Source organism: Anopheles cruzii, chromosome 3 (assembly GCF_943734635.1).
Source record: "Anopheles cruzii chromosome 3, idAnoCruzAS_RS32_06, whole genome shotgun sequence".
Taxonomy (NCBI): Eukaryota; Metazoa; Arthropoda; class Insecta; order Diptera; family Culicidae; genus Anopheles; species Anopheles cruzii.
Genome location: NC_069145.1, coordinates 8,846,388 through 8,865,158, shown reverse-complemented (window position 1 = coordinate 8,865,158; position 18,771 = coordinate 8,846,388). Strand labels below are relative to the sequence as shown.

The following is an 18,771-nucleotide window of genomic DNA, read 5'->3' as shown; positions in this document are numbered from 1 at the left end:
AGAACCCTTTGGCATCAAAACAGTTGTGCGCGCCCAAACACTAGGACACAAACACGATGGGATCGCCTTCGAAAAATATGGGTAAAGTATCGTACGCGGACCCGGTAGAGTATCGTATGCCATACTAAAAGCGATTCATGGTTTCAGAAAGTGACATCATCATTGAGATGATAGAAATCTACATCAACGCCATCCTGTACAAGCGCAAACTTTACCCAGAAGCCGTGTTTCGGGTGCGTAAAGCATACAACATTCCGGTCTATATTTCGGTCTACGAATCGCTGAACTCTTACATTGCCAAAACATTGCAAACGGCCCGTGAATTAAATCGGATGCGAAAGTTGCATCGCTTGGCCGTTGTGATCTTGTCGAAGGACACACAGCCGCTGGAGCGCTACGTGTTCGAACTGGACCACCGGGGATTTGCGCTGGAGAACGATGAACATCTGATCAACTTTGAGGAGGAACTACGAAAATCGTTGCTATCGTTGGATTCGCGCATGAAAGACTTGACACCGTTGCCGGACCAAAAAGAGGCCACGTTCAAGATCAGTTTGCAGTGCACCGAATCGGCATCGGCACACATTGCCTCCCAACCGCGTCTGTCGAGTTTTGCGTTCGTAAGAGACGAGACTCACTCCGAGACCGAGGTGGAAAAGTCCAAAATCGAGCTCCTGCCCGTGGTGCACACGAAGAATGTCGGTATCAACATATTTGTCGAAGAACATAAGAGATGAAACATTGGAAATAAAATTGTTTTAAACGGACCCTTGACAGGCCGTCCCGTGGCCCATGTAGCAAAACGTGTAAACAAACCTGTAGCAAATCGAGGCAGTATTTCCGAGCGGCGGAACACTTTGTCGGCTTGGTTGTATCGCCGCTCCGAAATTGACTTCGCACAGACATACTGGAACCGTCGCGGAGCGCGATATTCTGGCGTATAAACGGAGCGAAACCGTATTGACAGACGCCCCGGGTGCGCCTGTGTGCGTGCGGGCTTGTGTCCGATGCGCGGCTCTTGCGTACGGGTTCCTCGCTGGGCGTGCGGCAGCCAGAGCGAGAAAACCCGTCCGTGCGTCGTTGTTGTCTGTCGTGAGTACGCCATATCGCTGTGCGGACGTTTTTTCGCATTTTTCGAGCCCGCCTGCTTCTGCTGCTGTCACAGGATCACCACAAAAGGACGCGCAGGATAAAAGTCTCAATCGCTTGCGGTGCAAACTGTGGACGGAGTTACGGAAAGGATAAGGACGCCAGAATGTGCAGCAATGTGAGCAATTTTAAGTTACAATGTAAGCAATTCGACTGAGTCCGACGTGTGAAGGGAGGCTTGGGAGTAAATGACCTACCGCGATACAAATCGGTGTCCGAATATAACAACTATCTATTGCGTAAACAAAGTTCCTTGTCAGACGCTTCACTGGCGCGACCGTCGCAGTGGTTACTAGGATTAGAAAAGGATTACAGTGAACGAGGATATTGGTCGGTGCTTGTGTCTGATTTGGTCGTTGTGTTAGCAAGCGACCGGGACTGTTGCGTGCGCTAAACCAATAGTGTTGCCGCGTTGTTGAAGTGTGCTTCTACAAAGAGTGGCCGCAGTTCACGGAGTAGCTTGTGAAGAATACCATCACGTCCAACAACGCGAGGGCTGCTGAAGGGGGTCCGTACTCCAAGTTCCCGTAAAATACTTGAGTGTGCTTGTCCTGTTTTTTGCTGGTAGCTGAAAACTCTAATATTACCCAGCCTCAGCTTGCATCAAACGAGAGAATGTGTGCGGTTAAGTGGCCTGCAGCGCATGGGTTTTTTCATGGTCGACAGCTGATATGTAAATGACGCTCGGCCCTCTCTTTGCGACACTGTTGTTTTTCAGTTCAGTTTCAGTGTTTGTGGCGCGTGAAAAATAGTGAAATAGAGGGGCCACAGTGGAAGCCATGTTCCGTGAGCTTTTGGTTTAGTGTTTTCCCTACCCAATTTCCCAACCACTATTGTTCTGTGTGTGTGCTTAACGAAGGGAATACCCCGTCTATGAAGCGATTGTTTTCCACGTACCAGGAATTAAGGATGATAGCCGTTCCGCCACCACAACACGGCGTTTGCGACGACTACGAGTTTCACCGATGGGTGGTTATGGGTGTGTTGGTGTTTGGCGGTACGCCACTGATACGCGCGCGACGCAGTGGGAAGGGTGCGGCGTTCATTGACGTGTGTCGCCTCCATGTTCCAAGTGTGTGTAACCGGAGTAGGCGTCTGCCTTCATTATTATCCTGTTGTGCTGCTGTTTCCTCGTTTTTTTTACTACCGCTCATCCTTTTACGGATGGAAAAAGAAGAAGTGTGCCCTTGTGTGTGTGTGTGTGTGCGTGCGTGAGAAAGGTCACGCAGGTAACGCAACCCGTCAATAGCAGGAGCCTGCTGTGGTGTTGTTCCGTTATCCGTACAGCCCTTCGGGGAGAAAGTGATGTTCCCTGCACGCGGCAGTGCAGCGGCGTGTGCGTGACACACTGCAGCGTGCGGCTTTCTCGTCCCGTGTTGTGCGTGCGTGAATGAGTTTAGGAATGGTTTTAATCAATTTTTCTTCTCGCTCCCGCAGGCGGTCTTGATGGTGAAAGTGATATACATAATTCCACATTAAAAGTGTAGTGGCCCGCTGGGTCGTGCGGTGCCCCGGGATCGTGCGGGCGCAAGGTCTCGTGCTGACCCAGGTCAGGCGCCCAAGCGCGTTACGACGGGCCATCAATAATTTATGCGAAGAAGCCTGCAACAGAGGACAGTGCCGTGAATGCCGCCGTTTGCTTGTCTATGACCGAACATAAGAACTTTGGCCGGAAACGCATCAACGCATTCGATCGATTGGTTCGCGAAGCATAAACGTCGGATTCCGGGCTTGCAGTTTTTGACCCGGCAAAATGGCCACAACAATCAGCGGCGGCACGATGGAGTCGGACGATTTGTCGGACACAATGAACGACTTTCTTCCGCTGCTGCCGGAAAACATCAAACAGGAGCTGTTCGATGCCACCGACAAAGGCAATCTGTGCGACAGCGTGGAGAACAAGGTACGGTGGTGGTGGCAGTACGGATTGCACCGCACAACATTTAATGCGCCGATAGATACAACATCTAAACATGATTCCTACCATCCCTTACTTGTAGTGTGAAAAGTGAAAACAAAATAATCGAAAGTTATCCCTTTTGGGTACTGAGTTGACGGGATTGTTAACGAAAACCTCGCCATCAACCCATTATGTTGAAACGATGAAGGTTTCATGCCCGATGAAGACCCTCCCAAACCACAGACCCATGTGCCTGTGTTGTCAGCGTTATTCCGTACGAAATCGGTCAACAAACTGCCCACACTCATGTCGCCGCTCTGCCAACTCTTACTGCCCCGTCGTACGGCTTCGCATCATGAAACGAATAAAAATAATTGGCAACTTAAATTCGGTGCATTAATGAAGCAAAGTGGCGTGGCACCGGGATGGACGGACCCGTCGGAGGCCCCGCGTGAGCCCTTTTTCACCCGCTCCCTCCCCCGCCGTCAGCCACTTCACGTCTGCCGCGTGCGTGGAAGAAAAAATAATGAATACCATGAATAAATCCACTTTGCAGGCGGAACGTTCCGTGGCGTGGCGTGTATCCTGTTATTTGTTGGGGTTTTTTGCATTATAAAAGGATTTGCGCTTCTGGCATCCGTAACAAATTGGCGCTCCTCGACCGTCAACCACATTTTTCTTTTCCGGCAGGGCGAGGCTTTGGGGATTTTTACGCCCGCACTGCGCGCTCTGTCCGCTGGTCTGAGAAGGACGATTGCGCCGTGCTGTGCGCCACCACAGTCCGATGCGATTAAGGGGCGAATGTAATCAAAAGCAATTCATGGTGGGCAAAATACAGGACATAATCGTTCGCTTTTGCGCGGTTCTCGCAGGACATATGCTTTCGCTTAGCTTTAGCTGTCAGGATTAAGGGGGCTTTTGCGTTTGGTTGAGCTTCATTATTTAAAAGATTCCCGACATCCTTACGCTCTGTGTTTGTTTACTTGTAGAAGCTGTGTTCAAACTCTTCATAAGCGATGAATGGTTCGCAGTTGATTTTTTGTTAATCTCGCAGTAAAAGTACCAATTCATCTCAAACTCGGCACCGAGTTCTTGCTCATCCGTGATGAGTGTGATATTCAGTGTCCAAAAAGTGCCTATATCATGTCCTTCAACTTCTCCAGCGTAAGCAAACATCGTACGATGATCCCGACACGTGATGTTGTGATTGCAATGAAGAGAATTTTAATTGCTCTCCGTTTGCCTCTGACCGTGGCTTCGAGCCGTGAGATGTTCACGGATAAGATCCTGCGGCAAGCTACGTTCGTTGATGATGATGTGCAGAAATTATGTGACAAGCGTTTTACGGCTCAATTGGTGTACCCGAGGGGCACAAGAAATATCAAGAATTTTGTATGGTTTTGCCACTTTTCAAGGTTAGTTTCTTACCAAAGAAAGAAACACACAAAAAAGGAAGCATTTAGACAAATTTGTTTGATTCCAAATGGCTATGCGGAAGAAATAATGCCCCCCCAAAGGGCTGAACCGAGTTTACGATCAATAGACCTTGACCTTCCGTCACTGGAGCAAACGTTGAACCTTCTCAGCAGCGCGTCAACGGGCCCCAAGGATGTGTGGTGTGCCGCGCTACTAGATATCAGAAGGGCGCAAACTCAGGCCGTAGAGTGTGCGAGATTTTCCTCTCGATGTTTGTCCCCGTGTTGTTGTTGCTTTTTTGCTTTCGTAAGTAATTTTCCCGCCAACAGCAGCGTGCAGCGTTGTTCCATCGTATGCCGGCCTTCGGGTGCTGATGTGCGCCTTTCGCACCCATTGCCGGTGGTGGAAGCATCAAATATTCCTTCTTTGCCGAATTCGTTTGCTCCCTTTGCAAGAAGCTTGCCTGCCTTTGTTGGGTCTCTCGTCGGTCCGCTCGTTTTCGTGCCCCTTTTTTCACGCAGTGGAGGCGCATGGTTTGCGGTGCGGTGTTGCCGCCATTTAAAGCGCCGCACCCAAGAGCCGTGGCGTACACGTTACACGTTCGTTGTGTAGGTGAAGGTCATTTCTTTTGCCCTGCAGGCGCACAGACGGAGCGACTCTGGTGTATTTGCGAAATGAGTAACACGCGGTAAGATGTTACGTTTTTCCGTTAATGTGTGGCGCTGCTTGCGGACTACGACGATGCTGGCGGTCGGGGTCGTGTCTCTAAATAGTGATGTCCTTTCGCGTGTCATCTGCCCGGGATGTTTAGCATCGGGCGCGTCCATTGCCAGCAAACAGCAGTATCGTATTGCGCTTATTAATTCTCCCGGTGTGGTGTTAGTCTGTCAACAACAACAGCTGATTGCGCGTCAACACCAGCCAACCCGTTGTGCGGTTGCGGGCGTGGTGTACCGAGTTTTGCCGGTTCGCAGTGTAGTGTGGCTGTGTTAGTGTGGTAATGTGTTGTCTGCGGCCCGGGGTGTTGCTAGTGACTGTCCTGCTTTGCTGTGGCATCACTGGGAATGTCACTGCGGTTGCAGTGTTCCTACGGGCGACCGGGTAACGTTCCTGCCATGGTCGATCGGCGTCTCTCTTGATTTCCTGGATTGGCGCCTCCTCGTGCGTTGATATGCTTTTGATCGTTTGGTTTTACTTTCGATTGCGTTATAGCATATCTGCTAAACGGTGAAGCAAAAGATGCACTCAGCAATAAATAGCAAAGTATATCACGCCACCAAAATTGCAACACCTGGAGCGCGACTTGCGATCGAACTGACCAATTAATATGATTTTTGCAATTGAAGCAATTCAATTCCTATCCAGCATAGGTTTTGCGATCGAAGCAGTTAGGCAATGCGAACGACCGGACTGCTAATTATAGTTACCTATATAAGAACCTATGATGATCAATAAAGCATTCAGTCGAAGATAGTCGAATGATCGACGTGGAACTGTAAAGATATGTCCAGTCATTTAACGTTTACACATGGTCGACAACATAGCCGGGACAGTTTGTTGCGTTTAGTACAGCGTGATCAAACTTTTTGTGGAAGTGTATAACATTTGTGTCCGTAACTTAGAAATCCTGAGATTGATCATTACACGTTTGGAATATTAAATACACACGCATACCAACTACTATGTAAAAACGGCATAACACTAGTTGTGCCTGGCACGAGCGCTTCTTTGCTTCTCACGTGTTTTTTTTTTTTCAATTTCGGTTGGATTGGGGTCCTAGAAGCAGTTCCATTGGATAAGAAACTTTATAGACAACATTATACCGTCCATTTCAATTACATTTATTGAAGTGCTGTTGGGTATACAATGTATTTAGTCTTTTTTCTCCAGATACACAAACAAATCTTGTCAAATTATCTAGTAGGCATATCGTTCGCCCATCGTATTCGAAGAGTCACGAAAAGCGTTCGGAGCCAGAAATAATCGATTGAATTTTTTTAAATATTGTGCATTTCTTCGTAACTTGTAAGCCGTAACCTGCGTGTTCAACTCGCGTATGTAATCATCTAAACTGTAAATGAAATCAACCGCATCAATGTTACCCTCGTCAATTCAAGATTCCTCCGATTCGCTCAGTGGTTTTGAATATTATCGACCATAATTTGAGTATGCACGACATTTTGAACGTAGCAATGTATTTTGAATCATTTTGGACGTAGCATCGTTTTTGTATCAACTTGAGTGCATAACTTTGTTGGTGCTTCATACGGGTTTCTCAGTTTTAATAATAAATAAGTTCACATAACTTTGCGAACAACTGCACTAAAAGTCACACAGCTCTTAACCAGGGAGTGTCATCTGGCCGAGCTTTACAAACGTTATGGACCCCTGGCACCATTAGCAGAGTTTTGCTGTAAATTATTACACTTGCCTGGCAAATTTCGCACACCTACCCGCTGACTCTACCGAACGTCAGGTTTCATATTATTCGGGGATTATATTTGTTTGGGACGGTGGTGGGTCTTTTCGTGAACCCTCGGCCAGGCTTCTACCCCCATGGGCCAACGCACAGCCTTCCCCCGCGATCCAGAGTGCATTTTCACGCATGAATGCACGCGAGCGTTGTGATCATGCGTGAAACAATCGATAGCTGCTTCCCCGATACGGCGGTAGTTCCGGACGGACCGGGGAAGGTCAACATAACGACGCTTTGGCGAAATTTATTTGTGAATCTTGGTTACCTGACACACACACACATCCCGGTCGGGGTCTGGCGAGCAGCTACTATCGGTGTCTAATGTTGCGCATGGAATGGTTTGGTTTATTTTATGCCCAGCATCATCCAATCATGTTTCGTTTTTTCCGCATCCATAAACCATGGCCAAAGTTCCGTTTCGTCGCATTTGATTGGGTCGCCGTCGTCTGCATCGTTTATTGATGTGATTTATGTGCAGGGTGGGTGTGTTGGGTGGCCGAGACCCGCGGCACAATGACGGGCTCATATTTGGAACATACAAATGCACAAACACTCGTTTCGTGCTTGACCGCGTTTTTCCAGTCGTGCCAACGTGCGCTAATGTTAGCAGCTTTTGGAGATGCAATCAAATTCGCAGTCCGTTAGATTTTCAGAGCTTTAATGCTTACCGTTTAACTTACTTCACTTTGGGTACTTTCGGGCAAAGAAAATTTCTTAAAATTATTCCGAGAACGAGAACCGTTGACTTGGTATCTTATTATGTATTTATTTAAAATAATTTTATAGAAATTGCTTGAACATGAACACACTTGCACATAACGTTAACGGTGTAAAGCACACGCAACCGGAGCTCAATAATGTGTCTATGGAGCCCGATACGCAACGCAGGACATATTTCGACTTGGGGCTTAATTTTGCATCGTATTTCGCCACTTCAAACGGCTTTGGGGCGCTTCACGGAATTACCGAAAAATGTAAAACATTCGAATTCACTGTTTTATGGTAATTGCACAGTGCATCCGTCCGAACGCCGGCGCCGCATTCGCTGCTGGCGGCATGTCGGCGGATAACGTGCCGCAGTTATCGTAAAATGAAACGGTTATCTTTCGGCCGGCCAGTCTGTGTGTCGGTGCAGAAAAGTAATAACCAACTTCACGGGTGTCGTGTTCGTGAGCAAAACACCAGGGACAGGGGCCACATTTTCACGCTAAACAACCTGATACGTATGCAGGACCACGAATACTTTCATCTCCTCCATTTGTGGCGTTGGTCGTAAAAGGGTGTGATGTAAAGGATTGTGCCGGTTTTGTGCTATCGGCGCATCGCGCAGCAATTTGTTGTCGTATTTGGCAGCCTTTGAGCCAAACAAAATTTTGGTCCCAAATCCGATCCCGAAACCGAGAAGTGTGGGTACACTGTGTGCCTTTCATCCCTATCTGCGCAAAGCATGACGATGCTCGATTGCGCCCAACATAAGTCACCGATGGCCGTTGGGTGTAGCAACCCCCCACCGTGAAATGGGATATCCCCGTAGCGGAATGTGTCCGAATGAGAGTGGAAATAAATAAGGCAACCTTATTGCGCTTACGTTAGCGGACAAAAGCACCAACAATCCTTCACCCGCCGATCTGATCGAGGCTAATGGGAGCCACCAAACTAAATGGTGGCATAAGTTCCCGAATAGTTATCGATTTCCAATTTCGAACAATTTCCGCCCAAATTTGTTCGACACAAACTGCGACTGTGAAGTGTTTTATTGTTGTGTGCGCAATGCTTCCACACACATATTTGTGTGGAATTTAATTTATTTTCCAACGCGCACAAAATAGCTTAACGGCTGCTTCGGCCGGGTGGGTGGTCCGGGCTTTGGATAAGCATAAACATAAATTCGCGTTTCATTGTGTACGGCTGCTACGAAGCGACCGGGTGGAATTAGTGATTATTTGGGCATGGAACGGGATATAAAACGCCACTGAAACATGACAATAGCCGAGTGGAAATAATACATCACTGGGAGAGCCCCCCGTTTTCAGGGATTGGAACTGTGTATGTGAGTTTCTTTTAATAACAAAATTCAATTACACTCTGAGTGCGGGCTTTCCGAGTAATCCTTTCTTATGGGCGAACTTTTCGCAACACTAGGCTCGCTACAGCGTGCACCAAATAGATCTATAAAACAGCAATGGCTTTTTCCAATTGGCGAGAGAAAGCTTGTAAAAGTGAATGGCAGCTCGAATTAAATATGCAAATGACAACAGACGCGAATGGTCGCCGGCGGCGGCATATTGCTCCGAGGCAGATCGGTCAACGGTCGATATAAACTAATGATTACGTTTACATTCCATTTGTCGAAAGTGTGTCGCCCCGGCGAATGCTGGTCGTCCGCCGATCGTAAAAAAGGTTTAAGAGCCCCGAGGACGAACTATTTTCCACCCGAACAATTTCTATAACGAGTGGCAACATGCTGTATGGTAGTTGATACAAGTACAAAGTGGCACAAATTGTAGCGGCCGGGGCACTACTGGAATCGGGAAGAACCGTTGTGGGACCGTTGGGCCTTTGGTTCCCTACGACGAGAATGCAAATTCATGCTCGCTCGATCTATCATGCGGCACGCGCGAGATTAAAATTGTCGAAAGGACGTTCTGTGGCAAACGGACTCCAAGCTGCTACGACTGACTACGAGGAACCTCATTCTTACTGAGTCACACGTGACACGGACAACCACTGGAAGCATATACAAAGTGAATGCAACTTGGTAACGTTAAATGACACGACATGATGTTCCAAAATCGTTTGGATGACATTTTTCTCTGGTTCGGACACAAAACTGAAAGCGATAGCCATTTGGGCGGTGGACTGGTGGCCAAAATTATGTCGTTAATTTTAATTTGACCGTACTTTAATATGCCGTCTGCACGATCCGTTCCGAACCGGGGGCAGCGTTATCCCTCCGCGCAATTAAATGGGACAGAAAGTTGCACAACTCATTTGATGTCTCTATCTCTCTCTGGTTTTAACTGCTGCTGCGTTCCGTAAACGATTTTGCATACCGCTGCCGGTGGAATCTTGCGCATTACAGCTCATTAATTCCTGCCGCGGGATCTTTCGGAACGGAACACCGGAAATACGGGAACGTCGCTAGACCGTTTCTTCCGCCATTTTGTTACGCCACCCCCCGTTGCACTACAGCATCCCGGAACGAACGAACCCCCTGAGCGAACCCCCGCACACATTAGGCCGAGTGCGCCCTGACGCCGCCGTGGAGTAATCCTTTTCTGCTTAGCGTTACATTACTTTTGATGATATTTTTTGTTGCTGCCATTTTGTCCACCACGCTGCTGTAGCAGCTGGCCGCCGGGAGTGTGCTTCCATTTGATTTTATGTCAGCAGCATAACCTTTGGCCTCTGCTGGTCCGGTCCGTCCCAGGGCGGAATCGTCCGTTTGGCGCGGAAACTCCTCCTGCGAAACCGATTAATAATCGATCAACAACGGAGTGAGCGAGCAAAAGTGGCCAGCGCCACACAGCCACCGGGAAGCATCGTCTTGCCATCAGTTGGAGGAATTTATTTGGACATTTTTATGCCATTTCTTCCGCTACATTGGCCCTTCGGTGCTCGCCGGAGAGTGAAATTGATAAATGATGCATGCCGTCGATGGTGATATGATGCTGGCGGTTGCTGCGTTGGGACTGAAGGGCTGCGTTGGGTTGGGTTGCTGCGTTGGGGGGTCTGTCGTAAAACTTATTTTCGCAGTTTGCCCGTATGGCTACAAAAACTGCATACCAAAGTACAGTTAAAATGAGTAGCCCGGATGTGAACCAATAGGGAACCAACCATAGGCGAAAGATCAACAGAAGAACCAAGCGATAAACTGGGAAACTGGAAATTCAAAACATCATTTTTTAATCGATCGGAGGACTTTTTATGCACGTTCCCCCCAATTTAGACGGAATTCAATATGGAACCCACAATATTGAACGATTTGTAGTAAAAATTCAACAACCTTTTCTTTTTTTAACAACCGATTGAAACTCTCTGTGCATTGTCTACCGACGAGGCAGAGATTCATTCGTTTCCCGGCGAACGGCTTTGACGGATTGCGCTGGAGAAAAATCAATCACTGTCAGCCAAAAGAGAACTCTCGGCTACCAATGGCACTGAAGCAGCATGAAGCATGAGGCATCATAAATTGAGCGTCAGCTTCGGGATTTGTTATAAAAATAAAACTAAGAAAAATGCACTGCAGTTGTGTGGGTTGTGTTATGCTGGGTTAATATGATGCCGGTTTAATATGATGTAATTCTCTTCTCTATCCTCTATCTGTGTTGAAATGAAAACCATTTTTATGTTTGTTCGATCCACTTGCAAACTACATACATGGAGTACACGCGAAATTGAACGAAAAACATTTCAACCGCTAGTTTTGTAATTTCGAAAGTAGTCGAAAGAGAGCCGATTTTACTATCCGCACTATTACGCTGTTCGCGAACCATAATTTCATTTCATGTTTGATATACTTCCGTAGCGAACAGTTGTTTCTTCTCCTGATAAGTGAGACGGACAGCATCACCGTACACGCCGGAACCGGAAGCGCCAGAGCATCGTAGGAGGCCACCCAAAAACTCGGCACTGCAAAACTGGACAGAGACAGAGATGGCTTGGCTAACGTCGCAACGAACACGGAAGTCAACGTTTGGTACTTGATACGGTTGTTTCAACGGAACCCTATCACTTTTACAGTCGAACGTGTGCCTCCGTTCCCCGACGTTCGTTGGCCACCGAACGATTGTTTCAAAACCCTCCTCGGAGGCCAACGGTCCTAGTGGCGGTGCGGGGGGTTTCGCACGATCGTATGTTAAACATGAATGCCACAGCTTCTCTCGTACTGTGGCTCCACAAGGCTCCGGCGAGTTGAATGGGGTGCGAATTTAAGTCAAGGATGTCCGACAAGGTTTCGTTCTGTGGAACGATGTTTTCGATGGACGGGTAAGAACGGAAAGTCGGAGTGTGGAGCAGTGCGCACATATGCTCCGCCATTTGTGTGTTTAAAGTGAGGAATAAATTATGGAATCAATTTTAAATAAGTTCCATTATTTTACATTTTAAACTCGCTTGCACCAGTTGCACACCAATGCCAACGGCTGAGATGAAACACAATGGAGTGGCACGGTTCAATCAAGACGCCGTTGAAGAAGGTGTTGAAAATGGAGACAAACCAAGTTTCTCGTTGAACGGGAAGCGTTTGTTGATGGTTTGCAAAATCTCTTAAGAAGTGAACAAACACTCTTTTCTCTTCATGCATGTCCCTTGCGTGTGGTGTTCGTTGAATGCCGTTGTGCGAACCCAAACCGATCTCATGCTGCTCAAGAGGTTGAGCCTTTCAAGTTGAGTGTTTTTTTCTCGCCTCTACGACACACACAATTGAAACAGCGGTCGAATTTTAGAAGTTGCTCGAAAGACGCAATACATATTTTTTCTTCTTTGCGAAAAAGGATCTCCACGGAGGTGCGAACTAATGTTGTAGACGGTTTTGTTTCTGGGTTTTCAAAAGGAGGTTCCCGGAGAGCCCTTGGAGGCAACTCATCGTGCTGTGCGCTTGCACGTACTTCGCAGCTACAATTTTTAATTTCGTTTTACTCTCCATCAAATCGAATTACCGTTAACACCGTCGAGTATTACGCCACACCGCCAGATGTAGTATGGCCATGGGGGCGGCGCACACAGACCGGATGCAATCGTTAAGTTGCCCGAGAGTGTTGATTAATTTAATTCGTGGGTTGCGTTTTACGAAGCACTGTTTTGTGGCAAACCCATTTTACAGCTCTGTCCGGCCCAACAGAACTGAATGTTATGCCAAACGATGTTGCAGAAAGTTTGCTATTTTGATAGCATTTTCGAGGCCAATGTTTGGCTGCGAGTATTTTTTTCTGGGCTGATTCGCTTACGCTTTTAGATAAAATTTTCACCACGTTTTTTCCATAGACAACATTTCTATAGTATTTAGTTTTTACGATACTAATTCAAATTTCAATTCTGCACACTTTCAGGTAAGGCACAATGAACGGGATGTTTTATGACTCGTAAGTAATACCTCATCAGAAGTACCCTAGTGTTGTAAGTATGCACGTAATTTTAATCCACCACTACATACGTTGATTGCATTTTTGCACATGGCAATTACGCCAAGGCATGGTATTTGGCCGTTTCCGTGGAATGAACATGGTAATCCTCGGTTAGTTTTATTGAACCACGGTTCATGGTTTCCCATCATGTATCTTAATGATTGTGTTTTCCTCCTGTATGGCGGGAAAAGCCGTATACCAAGGGCCTTTCCCGGCTCTACGGCGGACCGGCATCGTGGTTGGATAAATTCAACCTTTCTCATGCATCGCTTCTGCGGTTTTTCCACAACATTGGTTGCCATCTTGTCGAATAAACTATTAATTTTATTGCAAATTCCAATTAGCAAAGTTTAATGGCAGGATCCCTTTCCGAAGGCCCAGTCAGTATTGAGCGTTGATTATAGAATCGAATATTGATCGGCCGTACGTTGCTAACCTGAGTCCTGATGGTTGAAAAGGCGGCCTGGCAAGACAACGACGCTGAAACGTGTTGTTCACTGAGCTGAACACTTTATTTATTTATGCGCCTGACCATCAAGATTTTTAGTACCTTATAGGGGCGTTATGTAATTTAGCTTTCACTTATCAGTCTTGACACTTCATGCTTCTTCTTTCGTCGGTTGCTTAATGACTTTTATGATCATTGCCCTTCTTTGTCGCAGCGTGATCCGTGATGAAGCCTAATTTTATGATCATGTCGTAAAGCCGCTTTGTGTCCAGTTTCTTTCACCCTTTTCTTGTTTGTTCGCTGCATTCCTCGTTTTATGACCGATGCAGGTGCACAATTCGTATGCAGCATTCATATGCATGAGGTTCCCCCGTAGCTGGGGTATCGTAGAGGTCCCCAACCGATGCTTTCTTCATTTTCGTGTGAACTACTGGACACCCGAATGCAGGATGCACTTTGACAGGATGATCTCTTCTCGGGGAAACGGATAGAGAAAGTTTCGAGACGGAAAAATAAAGTCTGCACCAAGATTACGGTCGTCAGTAACTGCAGGCATATTACCATACGCAACAAAGACGGGTTGCGGTGCTGTCGAAATTACCCTAATTATCGAGAATATGCTACCTTCCAGGGGAACGTCATGCCACGTGACCTGGGGCCCGTAAAGGAAACCCCAGTCTGGTGGTGGGAAAATGGTGACAGCAAACCGTAATGATGATCGATTGTCTGTGTTTTATTCTGCCCTCATCGGAACTACAATAATTACGGGGATTGCGATCGCAATTTACTCCATTGTTTGGGACCGGTGTACTCCTTGCATCGTAATTTTATTCATTTTTAATGTGGTGATTTCTGCTTTGCTGCAGAATGCGTTGTGGGCTGTCATACACGTGCTTGGGAAGTCCCATCACAGGATGCGGTCGCAAGGGGACCCCACCATCCAACCGACGCGAGACGCGAGACACAATTATCGCTACATGGAGTGTGAGAAATAACGTAGAGTAATAATGCGTAGATAGTTTTGCTATTCTTCTTTGAACTCGTCAAGTTAAACTGAAAGAGTCCAATTTCCCAAGTTCCGGTTCCGGCGCACCCGGAAGAAAGGATTGGAATCGACAAAACGGTTTTCCTGTTCCGTGGTGCTGTTTTCGCAAAAATTCAGATCTTTGATCTGCGTCGGTTTGCTATGTTTTTGACAAGGTTCCTCGCAAATCAATCGTAGCAACCAAGCAAAGGAGAACGTGTGCACTTCAAAAGAAAACTTCAAATCGCTTCGTTCTGCAGGCGTTGTCGATAGCGACGCGCGCTCCTTCGCGTGCGCGCACCTTACATGTTCCCCCGTCAAGCGTGGCTCTGTCTGCTGCGTCATTTGTGGCGATGGTGTGTGTGTGCATCGAAGCTGAAAGTTTTAAACCTGGCTGGGGCTGCGAGCGAGAAAATTCGAAACGTAAAAACAACCGCGCATAGTCCTCCCTTCTCGGCTCCGGACGAAGTCCAAGGGAGCATAACTTGCTTCTTGCCAGGTCTTCATCGGGGCTCGTGGCGTGCAACGTTGCCGTTGTCGAAGGTTGCTTTCATCACGATGCTGCCTGCCGGGAAGTGAGAAAGGCGGTTCGTTAGCGTAAAAGATTTAACACAGGGTTACAGACATCGTTGTTCAGCGGAAGGTCCATTGGACACAACATAATCACGGGGTCAGTTTCCTGGCCCGTGTTAATTGCGTTCCATTTCCTTCCCGAAAAGTATCTGCCACTCGCGAAGCGGAAACATAACGTCCGGTTATTGATTGTTAATTTAAAATTCCTAATACTTGAAACAGGAAAAGAACCACCCAATTTTGCCGGAAATGACCATGCTGAAGCGCCGGGGTGAAGTGGTGCTTAGTGACCCACCCACCGTTGCCGTCAAAGGCAATCAAACCCTTTGGTGGGGCAGCGTAATTAAGAGTGATGTGTGTCTGCCGTGAACAAATGCCCCACTGCCGCTGCTGCCGCCCGGCCAAGTTCGTGCCAACTTAATGGGAAAATAACTTTAGAAAAATCGCCAACGCCCGGCCCGACCCCATTCGGCAGCAATTTCAAAACGGAAGCGAACTAAAGTCATCATCATCATCATCGTAGTGGCTCACACTCACACAAAGGCGCAGCTAAATCTGGTGCTGTGCTTGTTGTTTGTATGGGTGTGCTTTTGTTGACTGTCCATTGCGCTCTCGGTTGCGCAGAGCGCCGGAAAGCTGGGAAATGATGGAAAATGAACCTCTGGAAAAAGAACCCGCCCGGGGACAATGGTTCTTTTGTTTTTTTTTGGTTGTGTGAGACGCTGTAACAAACTGAATCTGCTGATCCATCATTATGTGGCACGATTTTTATGACTCGGTTTCTTGCAACTAAACGCTTTTCGCCTTTTTATCGTCAAGTGCATGAAAATGAGGAAAAATGTCTTTCCGTTAGTTTCTTTTGGGGAAAAATGCAATGTTGCAGTTCACCGTTCGAGATATGTTCAAGTAAAGCGTGCCGATACTCGACGATTCGCGGTCTGAGGCCGAATAGCGCTGTCATCTGAGTCGAAGTGAGCCTTTAATAACCCGCCTGGAGCTGATGTTGCTCCAGGCGGACTGCGGACCCTCGAAAATAAAAAAACTTCGACTTTCGTTCATAATAATCCTCTTTTTACGATTTTGTTTGTTTATAGTCAGATTCCGCGTCTCACACATACCAATGAACTCTATTCCAGCGATAATGTATGTTCTAGTTTTAATTTCAGTTATTTGGTCCGAAATTTGAGATGACTCATCCATGTCGCCTGCATGTTGGCAATCCCGATGCTTTATCATCCCAACAAAATCCTTTTCCTATCTTTCGGCCGTTGCTCGTCTTTGCCATACTGTTTTTTATTTCGCCCGTATCTTGGGTGCTTATCGGGTTCTTCTTGCCTTTTGATTCATTTCCTTCTAATGGTTTTTCAAGTTCAGGCCGATTTCATATCCGGTATCCTTTGTAGTAAGCTTTTGAATGGCAAACAGCTGCATTTGTTGAGTGCGTCGCAATTTATCGCCTGATCCCTTTCGGCGGCTTCATGGGCGTTGGGGCAATCTTGTTAGCTGATAACGTTTTCCGAGAGCAAGAAGTTTTTATGACCGGATGTGTCTGTAATTCATGCGCTCTTCTGGAAAGTAGGACGATTTTTGCCAACTTCGTTATCATGTTAGACGGAACAGATGTTTTTGTTGACTGTAAGGTCCCGAGTTTTGCGAATCTGGTTTGGATCGCATGGTGATAGCGTCTCAGGATAAGCTTAGTATACGCAGACAATCGTAGAGGATTACAAAAAGCTGAAACATGAAGAAAAACAAAGTTCACAAGGAAAAGAAACGATTGTGGAAAGACAATTTTACAAAGCGGTAGCAGGGCACCAAAACTTGGTCACCTGCTCCCGGGACATCGTTGATAATTTGATCAGTAACCAGAGGTTCTCTCACCCAGCATTTTGATAAACTACTGAACGACCGAATCACAGAGCAGCCAGAGGCTCCCCTGGCCAGATTAAATAAGCTTTTGACACCGAGAACTGAGAAGGTTTAAAAATGACAAAACACTAAGGCTCGACAGGATTGTAGCCGGGTTTGTAAAGAATGGTCGAGAAAACGAGATCCACCAAATAACAGCTGGAGTAATCTCTCTCTCGCGGTCTGCGATCGTAAGGGCGTTGACTGACTGTCACCTGACTCGAACTAAGCCTTTCAAATCCCTCCTGGAACTGATGTTGCTACAGGCGGACTTCGGAGCCTCGGAAAAAAGACCTTCACACTTCGACGTTCGTAATATCAATCCTCTTCTTAAGTTTATTTTCCCGTTTCTTATTTGTAGTACGACGCCGATCTCATGGCTTGATCAAACCACATGGAATTTCTTATCTTTATAAGAGTTGAGTCCGATCCCCGCTTTGAGATGCACCTGAGTAAATAACGTACTTCTTGCTTCGATCGTTTTGTTTACGTTGTTGCCGTTGTGCCTTTGCATCTTTGTTAGGGTTGAACTATTTACGATACATTTCCGTCCGCTAGAGCGTCGTTTGGTCATTCATTACGATGCCTATTTATTATTAAGACATTATTAAGTTTGTTTTTCTTATCATCTGGTTTCTTTCATGCCTTCCTTTGGGTTGCTTATTTAAAATTTAAATCTTTAAGGACACTTATTGTGCTCCACGTATCCCAAAGAGCGTTGGGTTGTGTACTTTTCCGTGCTCCTTTATTTACTGATTGATTTTTGGGTCCTGAAAGGCGCCGGTGAAACAGCGAAAAGGTCGCCATACATCGCGTACAATGTACGGCGACCTTGCTGGCATGCGGATCGTATGCGTCTCGCTAAGTTCCGGTGGGCTAGTCATGTCATGAGAATGGCGTACGATGTGCGTTAGCCCGTAATGTGTTCTCCCGTCGGTAGACGTGGTTGGTTCCGCTTGGGATGTCGGGACTGCAGGAGAGCATTTCTTATTTCCGCAATATCGGGAATTACTCGGGGCTTTCATTTACTGAACGTGACGAAGCGGAATCAGCCCCTGTTGAGGAGCTACCGCTCGCCCAAACCGTGCTTCCCCTGGTCGTCCATGGCGTGTCGCCCTGTTGCCAGTTTTGGCCACCACCTCTGAGTCGTGTTGCGTTTACACTTGCTGATCGGTGGTTTCGGTGGGAGCTTTTAAGCGATTTACGTACGAAAGCGCACGGCAAGTATGTGTGTGTGCCGTTTTGGTGGCGTGTTAGCGTGTTTGAGTTCTCGTATTAAACACAAAAGAGAAAATGAACGGAAAGAAAAGCCCACACGAAAACGTGCTGCCTGCCGCCTGCGACAAACGTGGCAACGTGGCGTGCTGCTACGGGGCCGTGGCCAGTCGTTATGGGAGGAAACGTGCACAACCGTCCGCAAGTTTTAGAAACGCGTTGCCGTCGTACTATTTTTTACGATGCCATTCGCCGCCGGCGTGCGCGTGTGTATTTGTGTGGTACGTGCTTGAAACGGTTTTATAAGACCATCGCGAGACGGACGGCTAGACGACCCTTGTCCGTGGGGAATTCTATCTTTACGACCCATCGGCTGCTGTCCTTTTTCGAAAGGCATTTTATGGGTTTCATCCGTCGACTGATAATATGGGTTTGTGGTCAAGATTTTGTCTCCTTTCAAATTTCGTTTCATCTGCTCTACGAACAAACCTTTATTTTAAGGTTTTTATTGCTTTTTTATTTTGACTGAAAATATTC

At 47.0% G+C, this 18,771-nt stretch overlaps 2 protein-coding genes across 2 annotated transcripts in view; both read left to right on the top strand.

Annotated features, from left to right (window-relative positions):
* The first annotated feature begins 30 nt into the window (after window positions 1-30).
* On the top strand, window positions 31-760 carry LOC128274413 (DNA polymerase zeta subunit 2). The gene is made up of 2 exons (XM_053012610.1): window positions 31-81; window positions 148-760. The coding sequence occupies exons 1-2, from the start codon at window positions 57-59 to the stop codon at window positions 735-737; spliced, it is 615 nt and encodes a 204-aa protein (XP_052868570.1). The 5' UTR covers window positions 31-56; the 3' UTR covers window positions 738-760.
* Window positions 761-2,893: 2,133 nt separating this feature from the next.
* Window positions 2,894-18,771, top strand: part of LOC128274401 (transcription intermediary factor 1-alpha-like) — a 42,505-nt gene continuing 26,627 nt past the window's right edge. Inside the window, exon 1 of the mRNA XM_053012594.1 lies at window positions 2,894-3,052. Coding sequence (XP_052868554.1) covers window positions 2,903-3,052 — 150 coding nt within the window. The 5' untranslated portion in view covers window positions 2,894-2,902. The remainder of the gene's footprint in view (window positions 3,053-18,771) is intronic.